At 40.4% G+C, this 17,835-nt stretch overlaps 1 protein-coding gene across 4 annotated transcripts in view; it reads left to right on the top strand.

The window, feature by feature from the left end:
- ZNRF3 (zinc and ring finger 3) overlaps window positions 1–17,835 on the top strand; it is a 120,113-nt gene that overhangs the window by 57,382 nt on the left and 44,896 nt on the right. For all 4 annotated transcript variants that reach the window (XR_012634678.1, XM_074920939.1, XM_074920937.1 and 1 more), the window contains exon 2: window positions 1,452–1,577. Coding sequence is in view for 3 of the 4 variants with exons in the window: in XM_074920939.1 (XP_074777040.1) it covers window positions 1,452–1,577 (126 nt within the window). In the remaining variant the exon portion in view is untranslated. The remainder of the gene's footprint in view (window positions 1–1,451; window positions 1,578–17,835) is intronic.

Below are 17,835 nucleotides of genomic sequence, written 5' to 3'. Positions count from 1 at the left end.
GGGATGAATTAAGAGTTGGGCAGAGGATGCTACTCTGTCTGGTATTGCAGTGGCTTGTTTTCTCAAAATACAGGTGGATTGGTGATGAATCTTGAAAAATAATGAGTGGTAGGAAAACCTCTGCACTGTGTCAGATCATCATCATGTCTCCCATATTTTGCAGTAATCACTAAAGTTTTTCAGAAAGTCAGGGCCCCACGAGACAGTAAAATGGCTTTCCTGATAGTGAATCACTTGCAAAATGAAAGTCAGGGTACAAGACATGGGAGAAAAGGACAAAGCAACAAGCCGGTGAGGCAGAAGAAATGGCAGGATTAGTGACCATTACATGGTGCTACTTTGTGTGGGTTGGTGAGATATATACCTATGTAAATTATTGAGCAGTATAATCTCCTATCATAATGAGCTACAAGAAAACAAAAGTGTCATAGTGTTGATACTAGTTTGTGGTTTTCTTCAGCTGGTTTGGCAAAGGTGAGATTTAAGGAAAGGCAGGAAGCTGGATAACATACAGACTTTTCATGAATAATGTTTTCTGCGTACATATGAAATCTGAGCAACTCTTACGCAAGTGTCTGAAAAATCTGAGACTTTGAGGGAAAAAGAACAAGGAGAACATAGCAAATAGTGTAAGAAGTTAAATGTTTCACACTTTATACGCGAAGGTACTATCCTAATGAAGAACAGCAAACTTGGAAAAGACAAAGAAAGTAAAAAAGATTGATGGATAGGAAGCTCCTTGCCATAATAAGAGTAACTGCATAGTGTTGGAAGGAGGAGCAAAGGCTTCAATATTTTAAGTTAAAGCAAATAATGTATTGTTGTTTTGTGTGAGAAACTCATGTATCTAAAAGGAGATTGAAGTTTGTCACTCCATCATACCTCCCTCTCTTCTGGGTTCAGAAAAAAATAGACTGTTCCATAACTTAGGGAGTTTCTTGTACCTTACTTTGAACTACATGATAGGCACATTCCAAAGGATGACAGATAGTTAATACTGTGCAGATATTTTTTTTAAAAAAGCGGTAACGCCTCTCAAACATTGGTTCTGGATCATATTACATGTAAAGTTTTTATGAGTGACTTTGCAAAACAGTTTGTGTCATTTCTGTTAGTTTGCAAGGAAGGGTGATTTGCAATTCAGAGTGGAGCTTTGTACTTGATTATTTTATATCTGAGAAGAGGACTTATAATCACATTTAATTGTGAGCCTTAACTGATTTTTCATTAACAAGGTGACAGTGAGCTCACGTAACATTCCAAGATTTTGCACTCGTAGCATGCTTCAGAAACGTACCGAATTCTTCATAGATACAGTCTTATGTTTCAATTTTTCTGGTGTACCTTAATAAATAAAAGTGTGTTTGTTACAAACTAAGGTATTCTAAAGCAGTCTGTATATGTTTTGAATTCAATTATTGACTAAAGGTTTCTTTCTGATTCTGTTCCAGATGCATCCACTCGGACTGTGTAATAGCAACGACGAGGAAGACCTGTATGAGTATGGCTGGGTCGGAGTGGTGAAGCTGGAACAGCCGGAGTTGGAGCCGAAGCCATGCCTCACTGTCTTAGGAAAGGTAAGGGGTAGTTTGGGGTAAATGCTGCATATAACTGTTTCTTGGAAGGGTTAGTTCCTTTCTGAGAAAAATCAGCAAGAAAAAAAAAAAAAAAAGAGAAAATTCCCTTTACTCTGAAAAATATTCCCATTTTGCCTGTTTTCACAGTAGGTGCTTTGGGGAAGGATAATGTCATAACTCCATTGACAGAGATGGTGATGAGGAGCTGAGTGCACACATTCCCTTTTTGAGCTCTGTAGAAACCTAACAAAGACTTTGCAAAAATGGTGGTTTGGCAGAACAATATTGGAGTAGATGTAGGGTGAACTGCAAGTGTGATGCTCACTCAATCAAAAGCAGTCAAAATGAAAGCATTCCATTGGTTTTCCTTAGGTACATTTTCTCAGAAGACATGCATTGATTTTCTTTTTTTGGGGGGAAGAGGAGCCTTCAACCCTAGAAGGGATTTCTTTGCTTTAATTGCAGGATAGGTATCTCTAGTAACAAATGAATCTTATTGTATTGGTCAAAACCAAAATAATTTTCATCTTGATGGATTCTTTGTGGAATAAGGCCTCTGGAATCTAAAGGCCTTGCAAAAACATTCTCCCTTTGTTTTATGGGGTGAAGTCAGTAAGATACCATTACTGCTGCCAGACATGTTAAAAAGGAAAGTGGAAAGAGCATGGGCCACAAGTTCTACCAGTGGTTGTACTCATACTGAGTAGTTGAAAACTCATGTCAGGAGTTCATCCTAAAATCTAGCTGGCTCACGTTGCTGAGACTTTGGTAGGATAGTGTTGGTGACTTCAGGTGAGCAGTGAAAATGCAGTGTATCAGGCAGAAAATAAAATCCTAGGTTGATATTTTGCAGATTAAACTTGTCTCTGCATATTTCTGAACAAAACTTGTAAAAACCCTCCATTTGAGAGGAAATGGGAAACCATCTGCTTGTCTAAAATTTACTGCAGGTTTAGCTTGTGCTGCATGATGAGAAACATCTCTTTAAGAAGTGATTGCTCTTTCTATTGAATTTCAGCATAATGCAACCTTGTTTTCTAACTTGGAATACTGTTCCTGTTTCACAGAAACTTCAGCTGATGCTTCTTTGCTCTTAGGAAGATAAAAGCTGAGGATAAGGTCTCATGAGGATGGGAATTAGAGCAGATTGGGTACTGAAAGATGCACAGCAATCCATAAGTGAATTCCAGGAGTAAATTGAGTCTTGGGGAAAGCCGTTTAAGGAAAGAATCTGTTCGGTCCTGTCTGTCAGGCTCTTGAAAAGCATGTGAGGAAGTAGGTGTGTGAGTTGAATGAAGAAAGTGGAAACCGTAGATACCCTGCACAGTGTTATAAATGTTTTCTGACATAGTGACATTGCTTGCCTGACCCACTGCTTCGTACCCAAACCCTGACGTGTCCCCTCTACTCCCCATGCCCCCAGCCACACCTGTCTCTGGAGTGAGCACACCTCAGTATCTGCTGATCCGAGCTTCCTGAAGCTTGGCCTGCTGAGCAGCAGACCCTGGCTTTGTTTCAGGAGCTCTGTACATCTACTTTGATGCATGGTGATGGTGATGTCACTCCTGCATCCCGCGTAGGGTGTGTCCAGACCGTTTGGGCACAACGTTTTCTGTGTGTCAGCTTGTGCAGTCATTTTAACAGGTGAAAAAAAGCTAGCCAAGGTTCTAGGCAATATTTGCTTCACAGCTCCTACTTCTGTATTTTCATGTCAAGATTTATCCTTCTCCTGAAATACTTATTCCCTACTTCATGCTTGCTGCTGTAGTTCCTCCTCTCTATCCTCTCTCTGTAACCCTTCTGTTCAGTCCTCCCTATTCTCCAGTTATGTCCTGATTTAGAAGGACTTTTCAGAATTCCTGAAATACTGTTGAGTGCAGATAGCAGCAGAAGTATCAGCCATAAACTTCTTGAGCTCTGTCAATTAAGCCAGCCTGGTTGTCTTACCAGTGGGAACAAATTGCACTGTGATTGGGTGTCAAACGTTCCGTTTCCACGCAATTTACTGTAAATGGCTACACAAGTATTCAGTTTGGCCTGGGTAGGTATCAAATCTGCTGCATGTGTATATGTGTCTTCTGGGTTTTTTTAGGATTTGGCAGCTGTTTGACTTAAAAGAAAACATGAAAGAGGAAAGGGAGGGGGAGGGGGGAGGAGAGGACAGGGGAGGGGAGAAGAGAGAAAATGGAATGAAAAGGAAAAGGCAAGGCAAGGAGAAAGGAAAGAAGAGGGGAAAAGAAGACAAAAAGGAAAAGAAAATAAGATGGAGGAAAGTTGGCCTCGAACACAGAAGGGAAATTAATTTCTTCAATTTAGAAAAGGAGGAAGAAAATCAAAGAGTGTAAAGCCTACTGTTTGTTCCTCATTTAGTTTGATTTATCCTGCCCCCGAGGTGTCTTGTCCTGCACTATTGAATCTTCCAGAAAAATACTGTGTTTGCCTTTCAATAGAGTTGTGGTAAGCTCTTGCTTTTCCAAAGTTCTGTAAAGTAGACCTGCCCAACTGTGACATCTACTGCAGAGATAGGGTGGATTTTACAAGATGCAGGGCTGGCGCAACATTTCAGAAATGTAGTGGCCTCTTGGATATATGAAGTGTTGCATTTCAGCTTTGCTGGTGCTGCTGGTACCCAGATATTATGCAAGTAAGATAAATAGCAAAGCAACCATGCACACATGTGCATGAATGACTCAGGTGGGTAACAGTAAGACTTCAGTGAATGCAAATATTCTTACCTCCTTAAAGGATGTAGTGGAGTGCATAAAATTGAGTATATAGGGCATTTGAACTTCTAGACCACAGGAATTCTGCTTTGTCTAGTGAAGTCTGACTGTGTGATCAATTATACCTCCTGCTGGAAGCAGATATATCTCCCCTTTTCAGTTCACATTTATTTCCTAATGCCGGAATTGATACCGGGATCTTCTAGTATCTATTCTTAGGTCTTAATTCCATTAGAAACCATTCTGTGAGATGAAAGCAAGTCTTGTGTGTTGGGAAAGTGATGTGATTGATTCGATCTGACATATTGATTTGGTAATAGGAATAAAGTTGGTGCCAGGAAGGTGAGAGAAGTTAAGGACTTGCTTTCTTTTAAAACTTTCATAGGCATCACTGGAAGTCCGCCTCAGTAATTTAGGGCAAAATAAAAAGACTTTGCCAGGACAAATAATTTGTAAGCCCTATTTTAAGGGAGCCAATTTAAACTAGTTTCACTAAAACTGGTTAACATTTGTGTTGAGTAATGTAGTAACAGCAAAAAGCTGAGTGCTTGTGTCTGTATAGTAGAATGCATGCATCTATGAAGGAATAAATTATGAAGGTTTGTTTAATTGTTTAGTAGTGAAGGAAAAGAATGAAAATAGAGAAAATACTGTGGAAAGCTTGGAAAGTTGTGAACTAGAATACAGAGACTACTTAAAAGGTGTTTGTAGAGCTAAATTCCATGACACACAAATCTGGTACAAAGATCTATGGTTTTATTCTTATTGTTGTTTTTTGTTGTTGTGGCCTTTTTTGGTTTGGGGTGTTTTGGGGGTTTTTTTGTGGGTTTTTTTGTTTGTTTGTTTGGTTGGTTTTTTTAGCAAAACCCTGGTCTGTGTTTTCAGAAGCTTCATTCCACTTGTTTATCCATGTGCTAAATGGGATTGGTAGCTGTACAGAATTTAACGTGTCCATTCCCATATGGATTTTTTAATTGCTCGTTCTTCTGAGTCAGATTTATATGGCGTAATGGAAATGGAAGAGTTTAAAAAAAAATGTATCTCCTGTTAGAGTGCCCGTGAAAACTGGACCCTGATTAGGAAAAGGGTGTGTGTGGCAGCTGTGATTTAACTTTGCCTTTGATCACAGTGCAGCCCTGTTTGAGGCAGTGCTGCATGCAGGCAAAGCAAAGGCTGGGGTTTTACTGATCTCATGAGCTCCTGAATAGGGCTAGAAGGGGAATGACAGAGGAAGAAGAAAGCTTTGGGAATGAAAAGGAAACCCCGTGAACCCGACCAGCATTATTGGCTGGATTTGCCTACCAGGGAGCCGCTCAGTTTCTGCCAGGCTAATTCTGCTCCAGCTTCTCTCCCCCACACCCCCGACCCCACCTCCCCCTCTCTTTCCTTCTTTCAGACTTTTTTTGTTGTTGAGGCATGGCTGTAGTAACTTGGTTCTCAGGCTGGGAACCCACTGAGCTGTTGCCATGGTCACTGGGAAGCTCTCCGTGCCATGTGCTTCAAAGGGAACCTTTCCCCTCCTGGAATTCCTGCCTTGGCTGCAGAGAGCACAATGAGAGCCCTTCCCGTGCCGCCGCAGTGCCCCAGCCGCGCAGCTTTGGGAGAGGCGAGAGCGGCGCTGCCTGGATGCCTGCAGCCTCCCGCCTCCCCTCTGCTGGGCGGCGGGGCCTGCACGTGTCCTGCACATTCCAATCCGCAGCCTCCTGTTCGCCCCCCCGCAGTCATTCTCGAAGCAAAGAACATCTGTCAAGACAGTGAAATACAACCCAGCAATGCTGTTGTGGGCTGGATTTTTTACTTCACTGCAGGATAGGTAGTAAGAAAATGCTGAAGATTGGCTTCGGAGTAGCACTTCTCCCCTTTCTGCAGGCTTCATAGTCCACAGGGAAGGATTTTGTTCTTGTTTCTCTTCCAGGGACTGCTGAGGGACTTTTCTCCTGTATTAATAGGGTGTGTGTATTTGAGGATGTGCATCTCTGAGTAGGACCTAACAAAGAGAGGATGTCCCTGCTACTACAGCTTCCTGTTTTCTTCAGATCAAAGCAATCTGTAATATGAGGAAACTCCTATCAGCTCTTCCAGGATCCATTCACTTATTTTCTCTCTTTAAGTGTTTATTTACAGAAACGGTTACACAAATGTTAACTAGAAGAATCTCTTGTTTTGCCATGTCATCATTATGATTATACTACTGAGGTTGGGGCCAGAATAATCATAATTGTGTCTGCATTAAACAGTCTAACTGTGATTCCTAACCTTTTTGTCTAAGAATTTAATTTAAATATGAAGATTCTTAGAAGGTAGTCAAACGAGAAATCATGGGGCTGTGTTGGTAGTTTAGTTCCTGAACAGAGAGTGATCTGCTCTAAGATTTGAGGAACAAGAGGGTCTGTGGGGAGTCAGTTTCAATCCTTTTCTTTTGGAGTTACTAAGTGATAAAGAAAGGCAAATTTAACAAAACCAACTTGCACATTTACATCTGTAGCCTAAACTAAGCGTACAGTTATATGTACAAATAAGAACTGCAGTGACTATGTAAGCATACCTTTTGTTTCTGTATAACATTAATAGTTTTATATGCAGTTTGGATAATTTCCTGTATAAATGGATTCAGTTGTAGAAACGTATATGGAATTTAGGCAAATGCTCTTCCATGCTGAACCTATTCAGAAATTAGGACTGAGCTACGCAGTAGGTTAAGATCTAAAATTAATGAGACACGTCCACAACCACTGATCAATGTTTGCAAAACTTCGCTTGTTCAGATACTTTCAACAGGTAGTGACAGCTGCAGTAATCCGCCCTATGATGGGTCCTGTGCCACATGCAGTAGAGGATACTGTCACTTTAGGAAAACATCTTACATCCATTGAAGTAGTTGACATTCCACTTGTGTTATCTGTTACACAGTTTGGGGACCTTTGCTGCCTCCTGTTTGTCAGCCCATGTTTCTTCTTTCTCAACAGCATCTAAAAAGCATTTGGAATTAATTCTGAGGCAGTAGTCTCAAAATTTATGGCAAGATTTAATTGGTCTGGCTCAAAAGTAATAGTATGGGTGACTTCTAAGTTGGCTGGTTGGTTTGTTTCACTGTGTGACCACGTAAAGGTTTGTTGGCAGCATAGTGTCCAGTGGAGGCAGAAACAAATAAGAGGAAGAAGGTGAAGGGGCTGCTTTTTCTGATGGCAGTGCTGGCCTAAATGCATGTCAGACTACAGACTGAGGAAAGTTGTTCAGCAGTAGAAACTTAATACCGGTTGTTTTGAACTCTCAGATGTTCTGTGTTAAGTAGGGAGCTGTTACAAAGCAGAAGAGGGGTTTCTTGAATGAGACGAGACTCCTTTGGCTGTGGGCTGTTTGATGGATCTACATTGCACATGCCAAACACGCCAAAACTCTGATCAAAACGTAAACTATATTATTTATCAATCACCTTGTTTTGTAATGAAAAAAAGAGTATGTGTTTTGAGGGGAAGAAGAGCATCCTGGTTAAAGTCTGGCCTTCTGAATCATTAATGTTCTTTAAGAGTCTCTGTTAACATTGTATTTAAATTTTCCATAGTCTGTTGTCTGCCCAAAATTAGAGTTAACTATGAAAAGAAGTAGTGTATCTATAATTGTAATCCCTGCCATGCATGTGTTTTTCTTACTGTATTTGTTCTAAATAATATACTGAGAATTACCATTTTCCTGAAGCACCAAAGAACAGAAGTGCTGTAATATCATACTGATAGTTTCTTGTTATTCCCCACTTCATTATCATTTGTAACGTCCAGATGCCTGAAATGTTAACATCCATTTTAAACAAGCATAAAACACCTTTAAAAAATTATATTTGAAGTGATACTGTTACTTGTGCAAATATTTTTTTGTCATTTATCTTTTGACATTCTTTTTACTTCCCGAGTGCTAGCAGTGTGATCAGACCTCCACACATGATGATTTCTGGAGTTCTAACAAAATTGCATAGATAAGGTCAGAAGAGAGGATAATGCATGGTTTTTCAGGAAGAAGCTGGATTTTCAGTGACAGACGGAAATAGTTAGTCCTCCTAATCTTCCCGATAGGGACAAGTGTATATTTTTGACAACAGCCCCCCCACTCAAAAGAAAAAAAAAAAAAAAAAGGGCAAAAAAAGCGCAAAAAGCTTTTGCCAGTGTACTTCTGTTTCCCATCTCCTTGCCTCTTCTTCCATCCCCTACAGACCATACTCTAACAACAAGCCTATTTTACCAGATTAAAAATGGGATTTGAATGGGAAAGAAAAAGGAAGAAATGCTGCATGTAAGAGTGTTTGGCTGCAGAGAACATGGGCATGCGGCATGAAGCGGGAGTCTCATCCCTATAGTTGAAGCCTTGAGTTCATACATACCTTTCTTGTGTCTTTTCTCTTTAAATCCTCACTTTCCACCTTAATTTCAGCAGTCCCTTTGAGGAGAGAAGGGAAAGGTTGAGCACAGGTTAGAGAACTAACAAGCGAGCCAATTAAATTCTGGTGATGGAGGAAAGGTTTATGTTGTGTGTGGATCATATGGTGAAAGATGTAAAAGGAAAGAAAAGAGCTGGATTGAAGCCAAAGAGGGGAGTGCCCACAGGAATGGACAAACAAAGGCTGAATCAGGTTATGCAGTTCAGAAGAAGTAGATCTGTCAGCTTTTAATTCATGGGTGGTGGTGAGCCCTTTCCACTGGCAACTAGTGCCGTCAGTTTGTTATTGTATTATTTTACTAGCTTCCTTTTTGTGTTCACTGCACAGTTATGAAAAGCAACAGCTATTCATGAAGAAAGGCTGTCTCTTAATGTTTCGCCCTCTGCGTGCTCCTTAGATCTGCTGCTGTTGGATTGATTACTTTAAATAAATGTCCACTTTTAGAGTTGAGTCCTTAGCAGTCCCCACCACCATCTTTGCTCCTTTCCAACCAACTGTGGAACACAGCTGCTTCTCCCTTAAGCTAAAGAAGCAGCTGTTGTTGCACAACATGTGTTACTGGAGTCTTTGCTCAGTCAGAACTCCCAGCGAAATGAATGGAAGTCCAGGCTGAGTAAAGACTAAGGAACATTTTTTAAGGTAAATGTTTTATGTCTTTAAATTTTTGGACCCTCATGATTCTTTGTGCCTTGTGAGCCTCTCAGACACTGAGATATTTTTATTTTACATGCAGAATCTACCTATTTCTCTAACAGGAGAAATGCACAATGGCAGACATGTTGGAAGAACTACAGAAATGGAGTTTGAAGCAGAGAAGTGAGTGGGCAAGTAAGTGCAGCGATGTTGGAGTATAGAAATGAGCACAAAAGAAGCCTGGCAAACGAATCAGATAAATGGATCACAAAGGGAAGACAATAGGGAGCAGATATGGAGGCAGGGAATGGAATTATTTAGGACTTCACAGATGAGTGACATGCCTAATTTTGGTGCACTAAGAGACAGAAGGCTTTGGAAGAAATTGGAGAACAGGGGAATGTAACCAGAGCTTCATCAGAGGGACTCCAATACTCAGAGTAAAAGATGGGCAGATACAGTTGGCAGTGGTAGAAAATAGTGGATGATAAGAAATTGCAGACATAAAGTGGGAATATTTTGCAATGATTTTCACAGACTTGAAATGGAGGAGAGAGATAAACAATATAACACAAATTTTGTGCTTCATATCCTATTCCTTTGACATAATTTGCCAGAAGCTGTTTTTCTGCACTAAAGATTTTGTCTTCGTGGTGGCCAGGTGAGTATGATCTAGAGGTGCCTGCTTGGGTGACATGATGATTCAATGTTTGTACTAAGTTCAAGGAATCAACTCCAGAAGAATCAAGTGCTCATACTGAATGAGTATGAAGTGGGTTTTTTGGCCAACGTAGGGAGCATTGACCAGGCGATTTGCAGTTTAGCAGGTTATTTCTTGAAGATGAGAGCTGGACATATTTGTGGTATGAATTCTCTAGACAGATTAGGTATCTATTATCAACATTTGCATAGCTGTTGCCTTAGAATTGCTCAGTATGTATATGAAATGCTCACCAAGACTATTAAAAATGTCTGAAGCATGTATGTATTCTGGTGCATTAACGTTTCAGTTACTGGCCCATTGGTGTTTTGTTCAATTGGTAAACTAAGAGAATGTATCACAGACATTTAATTTTTCAAAATGCTCAAAGAACTTGGTCAGCTTTGGATAGGAAAAAAGGTGGACCTTAGCTGTGAGGATCCAAATAGTGAGCTTTTAAGAGGTGAGAAGGAAGGCATTTGTGAAGAGCACAGAATGCATAGATTCTTGAGTCCGGAGCAGTGGTGAAACTCCCAGAGGGTCTCTTCAGCTGACTGCAAGGGACTAATGAGCCAGCCTGGCTGTTTATGGGCTGTGGTTAACCTCTTGCAAGTTAGGATTTCCTGTCGCCAGCAATGAGCTGTGACCGCCAGCACCACAGTGTTAATGATGAGGTAGGGGCTGATGAATGGCTGGACTCCAGACAGCAGCCTTCTCTGGCAAAGAATCAAGTGGCTAGAGGGGGAAAAACATTGATGTCTACAAGAGAAATAATGCAAACTCCAGAACCTATAATTCCCATGTTTAAAAAAAGAAAGGGAGAAAGAAACTGGGGACAAATTCAAACCAAGTGAAGCTTTTATCTCTGCATTCTGAATAGAAGATTGTTCTTCGGCAAAACTGGCTGCAAAAGCCAGGCCAGTTAAAACAATATGCAGGCTGCTTGCCTCCAAGTAACCAGAAATTGTTGGCTCAGAGTAGCCTGTTCTGAGGAGCCAACCTGCTGGGAGACGTTATCCAAGCAACGGCCTGAATGTAATTCCTCCCGCTGTGGAATGGCTCTTTGGCAAATGAAGACCCTAATTAGAGATGGAAGGGTTTCTATTTTGTTTTTCTTTAATCCTTACCCTGAGGCCTCTGCAATACAGCCATGTCTCTGCTTGTGTGGAGAGAAGTTTCCAGTTTCCCTTTGTAACAAAAATCCTCCACCTTTTTTATTCTTTTTTTTTTCCCCCCTTCTTTTTCTTTTTTTTTCTTTTTTTTTTTTTTTTTAAAAAAAAAAAAAAAAATCATCAACAAACTAACAACAGGGGCCCACCACAGTTTGGGACCTTGAAACTAATCTAATCCAAAACCAAGGATCACTGTTTGGAAGAAAGTCCATGTCACCTTATGTTAGCCAGCCCATGGACAGTTGCTAGATAAACCGGAACACTGGCCCACCATGCAGCTTTTTACTGCTGAACTTACTACCCGAGCTGATCCCTCTAGTAGAGAGGGAGAGGGAGGGAGGATCTCACTGAATCAGTAGTATTCTACTGGATACCAAGGGAATTTTACACGCCTTTGTTCGTTCAGAAAGACTGAAGCCACTGGCTGGGGGTTACCTGCATATTCTGTAGTTCTGGATGCAGATGCCCATCCCTGACAGAGGACAGAACTCCCATGGGAACACGCTCTAGCATTTTAGCTCCAGTATGCGCAGAAGCGAAAATATATTTCCTGCTTGACAAGTCACCTTGGTATATGTGATGTATGTCTGAGTGTACTTTCACAGGCTGCGTGCAGGCGTTTAAGAACTCTGCAAAGAGCGCTGCATTGTGTCACTGCTGAGGCTTGGATGTACTGTTTCCTCACCTCAGATAGTGGTGATTGTGTTATCACTAAAATGCCCTTGTTTACAGTAAGTATCAACCTATAGATGAAGGCCAGCTACTTGAGGATGAGGCTAAGCAAGGCAGATGATGCTAAGCAGAAGGCACTGAGTTCCTATCAGTTTCTTGTATTTGGAGATAGGTATATACCCAGAATTGGCCCAAATCACTCCTAATTTTTCATGCTTAGTTATGCTTGCTTTCATTTCTTCTCAGTGCTTTTGGTGGGCTGTGGTTATATTCATATCTTGTCTTACCTTCCAGATGGAGGATAGCAGCATGACAGTAATGAGCACAAAGCTGTTCAGCCTTCTGAATAACTTGTGGTTAATTTAGATGTGTTAGTATATCTTGGATAGACAACTGTAAATTCCTCAGACCTGTTCTATACCCTTTACATAACTTCACACGGGCTGAATCTGTTAGAAATTTCACCCGTTTTCTAATATATTTAAATATTTATGTAAAGCTGTGGGTTGGGAACCATGGCCCAAAACTGTTGTTTGGTTGAAACGAACTTTCTGTAGTAAGGTGAAGCTTGTTTCTCAGGAGGATTGAACTTCTCCATTGAATTGACTGAGATTGGATGGAATTCCTGCAGGACTTAGAATTTTTGAATGTTTTGCCATCTCCTATTCTAAATGCAAGACATAATTCTTATAATTATTTGTTTTCCCTTTTGATGTATATACATACCAATTTATCATTTTAAGGTAATTATCAGAGTACATGCCTTGTGTATCTGAGATAGGGGGAGCTTTGGTACATTCTAAGTATTTACACAGCTTGGGTACTGTAGGGATAGCTTCTTACAGTGGTCTGAAGAACCAGAAGAGATACATTTGGTTTTTTTCTTCCTCATTTTAACTATCTGAGAGCCTCTCAGTACTGAGTAGTGTGGATCACATTGGCATATATTGTCGGTGTGTTTGCATACTGCATGAGCTAATGTTTTTCTTAAAATAGACATATATAGGTTTTTAGGTATTTTAAACTTTCTACAGAGAAGTACTTGGGTTTTTAATTGTGATTATATTTTAAAATTTAAAAATACTGCTTCATACTTTGTATTTCTGTCTTTAATTGATAAAGCAACTGTTGTAATGCCATATAATGCGGTACATGTATAAAAAATAACCCAAAGTGCTAGAGAAGTTGATTTGATTTATTGCAGTCAGGGAGAGGTTTTATGCTGGTGTGAAACTTGGGGATTTGACTGTCTTTTAGTGGTATTCTGCCTTTCAGACAGAAGCCTGCCGGTTCCTTTTTTGTTATCTCAGAAAATGTTTGAAATGGCATCCTGCTTATGCTTGGTTCAACTTAGTTTCTGGATTTACTGGGGAATTGTACATTAACAGGATGGAGGCATTGGTTGGTTAATTTGTAACTTCTGCTGTTTGCAAAGTAGATTTTGTCCTTTTCTCCTTCCTCCTCTGCACTATGGCCTGGCTTTCTAGCCCCAGTGGTTCAAGGGGCAAGGTATCTTTGATGATTGACTGAGCCTGATGATAGCGCAGGAGAGAAAGAGAGGATGCCTGTATTTTTCAGATGTTGTCTGTATTCTCTGTAGCTCTGGGAGAAAAAGAGGTTTTGCAGTGTGACAATTATAGTGCAGAGGTGTATTTGATGTAATGCTGTGGGGTTTGTGCAAGGTTTCAGTGGTAAGCAGAGTGCATCAGACTGTTTTGCTGGAGCGTCTTTGCCTGTAGCTGATGTTCCATGCTTTTGCAAGTACAGCTGGGACTCTGCTCCAGAAATGGGTTTCATTCTGCTGATGATTCTCTTTCCCAGCAGTAGCTGCTGTGAATGGAATATATTGTGTATAGTCAATAGGAAACACACATCCTTGCTTACCTTAGGAGATAGTGATCCAGATGTATTTTCAAAATAATCTGAATAGTAATATCTCCTGTAGTTGATGTTTTAGCAGCCAATATAGTGGTGTTCTCAAGCATACTGACAGATTTTTGCTGAGTTGTTTGGGGTTTTTGGGTTTTTTTCCTTCATCCTTCTTAATGGGATGTCTCTTTTGTGCCCAGTTACGGAGAGGAGCATCTAAAGTATTCCAGTGAAGAGTACTTTACTTTTTTGCAGTACTAAGTATAATGCTGGAAAGCCTGCTGTGCTGTGATGCGGAATCAAGGTTCAAAGAATTTTATGAAATCCGTGTGTGTCTTGCTCCTGACAGGAGATTACACTTGGCTTGAGGAGAGAACCTTTATCCCCAACAGAAGCTGCAACCATATCAAAAAACATGTTTGTTTTTTATTGCCTAGCTTCATGTGATACCATTTCTTTCATACTGAAAATCTAATGCTGCCATCCATAGAATGGGGGAGCAGTTCATACCCACTGCTCAGTTTAATGGGGTTCTTTAAGGTGTACCTCTCTGCTGAAGAAGTTAAGGGTTTGAGAGCGTCAGGGTCAGAACGCCATTCAGCTGACCGAAACTGCAGACTGGTGGTGGCAACATCTGCTTGTCCAGACTTGCGGATTCATCATGCATTTTATGTAAGAGCCAGTGGTCTCTCTCATCTATAGAACTTCCCAGGTTTGCCCATACTTAAATGAAGATTTCTTAAAACTCAAGATCCTCTGCAGAAGTTAAACTCTGATAATGTAGGCTCCTGACGCTTACTTCAGCACCAGTTGCCCTCTGCTAATAGAACAAAATCAAATGAGGAAAAGTCTGCAGAAGACAACTAGAAAAGCCAATATTCTAGAACCTAGTACTGCATTCTTTGTATCCTAGCTCTGGTAATATTGTCTACATCTTTGTTGTCTCACTTGATTTTGATATGGAGAAAACAGATGCTACTCTGTTGGTCTGTGAGCGCTAAACATTTTTGGAACAGATTCTGCTATTTTCTGCTCAGGAGAAGATCATGACCACTGAATTGCTATAGTCATCATTTGGTGAAATATTGCAGATGGAAACCTTATCCCTTCAGCTGTATTCACTAGCAGTCAGGATTGTTGAAATCCTTGACCTGCCTTTCCAGAGCGATGAAGCAAGACACCAGAACTTTTCATTGAAAATCTCGTTCCTTGGGGTCACAGAGTATGCAAGTTGTTTGCTACTAGTGTCGCTCACATGGTACTGATACGCTATGCGAGAGGCTCACCGCTTATTTCAGAGGACCAGAGACAGCTATAAAAAAAATTCCACTTCACACTGCTTGCATAATCCCACTCTTTTGGCAGATGAATGACCACTAGCTGCACAATGTTGAGACATCTGACATGGAAGGTTGGGTCTGATGGGCTGGGTTAAACAGAAAACGTGTCTCAAGTTCAGTGATTTTTTAGTTCGTGGAGAAATTGAGGAGGAAGACCTCAAAAACTGACAAAGCGAATGCAAATTTGGTCAGGCTGGCTAAAAAAGGATGTATAAACCAATTTTCTTGTCTACTGTGTTCAACAATCTCTGCGTAGAGTTGGAGCAACACAATTATCATATCTTCTGCCCCAAAAAGCATGAGATGTATTGAAAAAAGGAGAATGGAAGAGGGAAAAGCCATGGTTACACCTGTTGGAGCGGTGCCGTTTCCCTCAGTTGTGACTACGCAGTGTCTTGCTTTTGCCGTCCATAGGACGCTCTTCTGCATACTCTATCCTTACTCTTCTGCTTCCGGTCTTGTTCGTTTTGGAGGACCAGCTAATAGTATGTGCTGGCACCTGATGGAATAGAGTTGGGATAGTTTGCTAAAACCAGTTTACTGGGATCTGTGCTGGTTACCACCTAAACCATTGCCCAATCTCCCCCTCCTCACCTTTTATCATTTTCTTAACCCAGAGAATAAATCAGCTCCCTCATGTACCACATACCATAGTTACAATTAATATTTGTTATTTGCAGTGCACTGAATTCCAAGAAGAGAATTCCTAGAGTTAGATAAACGATCCAACTAATCCAAGAGGCTAGTCTGGCAAGACATATGTAGTTCTTAATGGAAAAGCATTTGTGAGAACATAGTGTTAGAACAGCAGAATGTATCTGAGGGCTTATGCAGGCAGCCAGTACTTTTAAAGCATCTTTTTCTCCCTTTAGTCTGTCAGTTTTATCTAGGATGTTAATTTTAAAAGTGTATTTATAAATAATAATCTGGCTCTGCCAGCAGCCATTTTCAGCAGAAGGTACTGAGTTACTATCTTAATAAATGTGTAATGCATTACTATGTCGATGTTAATGGCAAAGCTAGAAGTGATTAATGAACTTTGATTTCCGCACCTATGGTTCCAAGCCTCAGTCCTTCTCTTGTCTGTAATTTATTCACTCCCTGCAATCCATTAGTGTGTCATGTCCTCATATGTAACTACAGCTGTATATTGTGAGGGAATTCTAACTATGGCAAAGTAGTAAATGTAATGAAAAAAGGGTAATGGTTTTGGTATTATTTTTCTCTTAAACAGGTGACCTTGTTAAGCAGCTTTTCTTATGTTGATTTCTCCACTGTTGCACAGTAACTGACCTATCAACTGGAATGAGGCTGTACTAGAAAGCAGAGGAGGATATGCTTGCAGTGTTTGTGTCTGCAACCATGTGAGGCCCTTCTAGATGTCAGCAAGTGGCTGACCTTCTTACTGTTTTGATTGTTGCTGTCCTACCTGATTTGAATGAATGAGAGGAAGCAGTGCACCTGTTTAATAATCCTCTGGTCCCTCGGGCTGAAACTTTGTCTCATCAAGGAAGTTGTTGCTTCCCTATTGTGTTAGTCTGACCCATAGGAAGGGAGTGTGGAGCTCTTAAAATCTTTCTGGTGTTCTTCGAGGTAATAACTGAAATTTCTTTAAGCCTGGAGATGTGAAGGGATAACTTTCCTCGCGCTTCTGTCATATGCGTTTTCTCTCATCCTCTCTAGATTACAGGGTCTCATAAATTCTTCCACATTTTAATCTGAGACAGTATTTAACGTGCGTTTTATTGTTGTTATCAATTGTGAGTTCATAACAAGTAAGTATCTAAATTACACTCTAAAATAACTTTGCATCAGCCTTCTCCATGAGCTATGGCAATCTCTGTGCAAAGTAAAACATTATAGAAACATAGATGAAGCCAATATTATGTATTTACAGTAAAAATAATATTAATAATGTATGATAAACACACCGTATCCTTCTGTTTACATTTTTCTTTGAGTCTAAAGTACCCAAATGTATTCTTCAACAGAGGGCTTCTGATAAAGTCCTAGGCTGGTAATTTTTAAGGAATTGAGGAAGGACAAATTCCAAGGTGGGGGTTTTATTCCTGATCATTGTAGTTATTTTTAGAGGTGCCTCCATCCAACATTTAACTAGAGAAGATAGTCAAATGTCTGCCAGGTGTTTGCATGAAGTCTAGGAAATGGCAGAACTCTTTTTAATGCTCATCTACAAAGAAAAACTTATGGTGTCATTTGGAAAGATTCCTAAAGTGGCAGAAACTCTTAACAATAGTTACAGTCAAGGTGCATATTCTCTATATTTTCTGATATAGATGAGTACAAATGTTTGCTGGTTATTTCAACAGCATTCTTCATGAGCTTGATTGCCTTCATCTGCTGTTGTGATCTTTTCCCCTGCTGAACAGATGACTTAATCCAAGTGATAATCTTAAATGATGCTTACTGTGAAGGGTTAGGAAAATAAACAATCCAAAAGAAACAGACCTTTTTGTGTTTTCTCTGCAGTCCTGTAGTCATGAGTGGTGTCAGTAAGCACTACTAGACTCCCTCTAGGCCCAGCTTGCACCTGGGAAGTTGGGGGTATGTTTCAGGGTATATATTCCTTTCTCTCTGCACCAGGGATACCTTTTGTCCATCCTTCAATACTATTGCATCCTGAAAGATTCAGTTCCATCATACAGCCCTGGACTTGGTGCATTTAGGGCAGAATCATTCATTGCTTTCTTGCATTTTGT

The sequence above is a fragment of the Athene noctua genome, chromosome 17, assembly GCF_965140245.1.
Source record: "Athene noctua chromosome 17, bAthNoc1.hap1.1, whole genome shotgun sequence".
Lineage (NCBI taxonomy): Eukaryota > Metazoa > Chordata > Aves > Strigiformes > Strigidae > Athene > Athene noctua.
The sequence above is the reverse complement of the archived record's forward strand: the minus strand, read 5'-3'. Positions and strand labels throughout refer to the sequence as shown.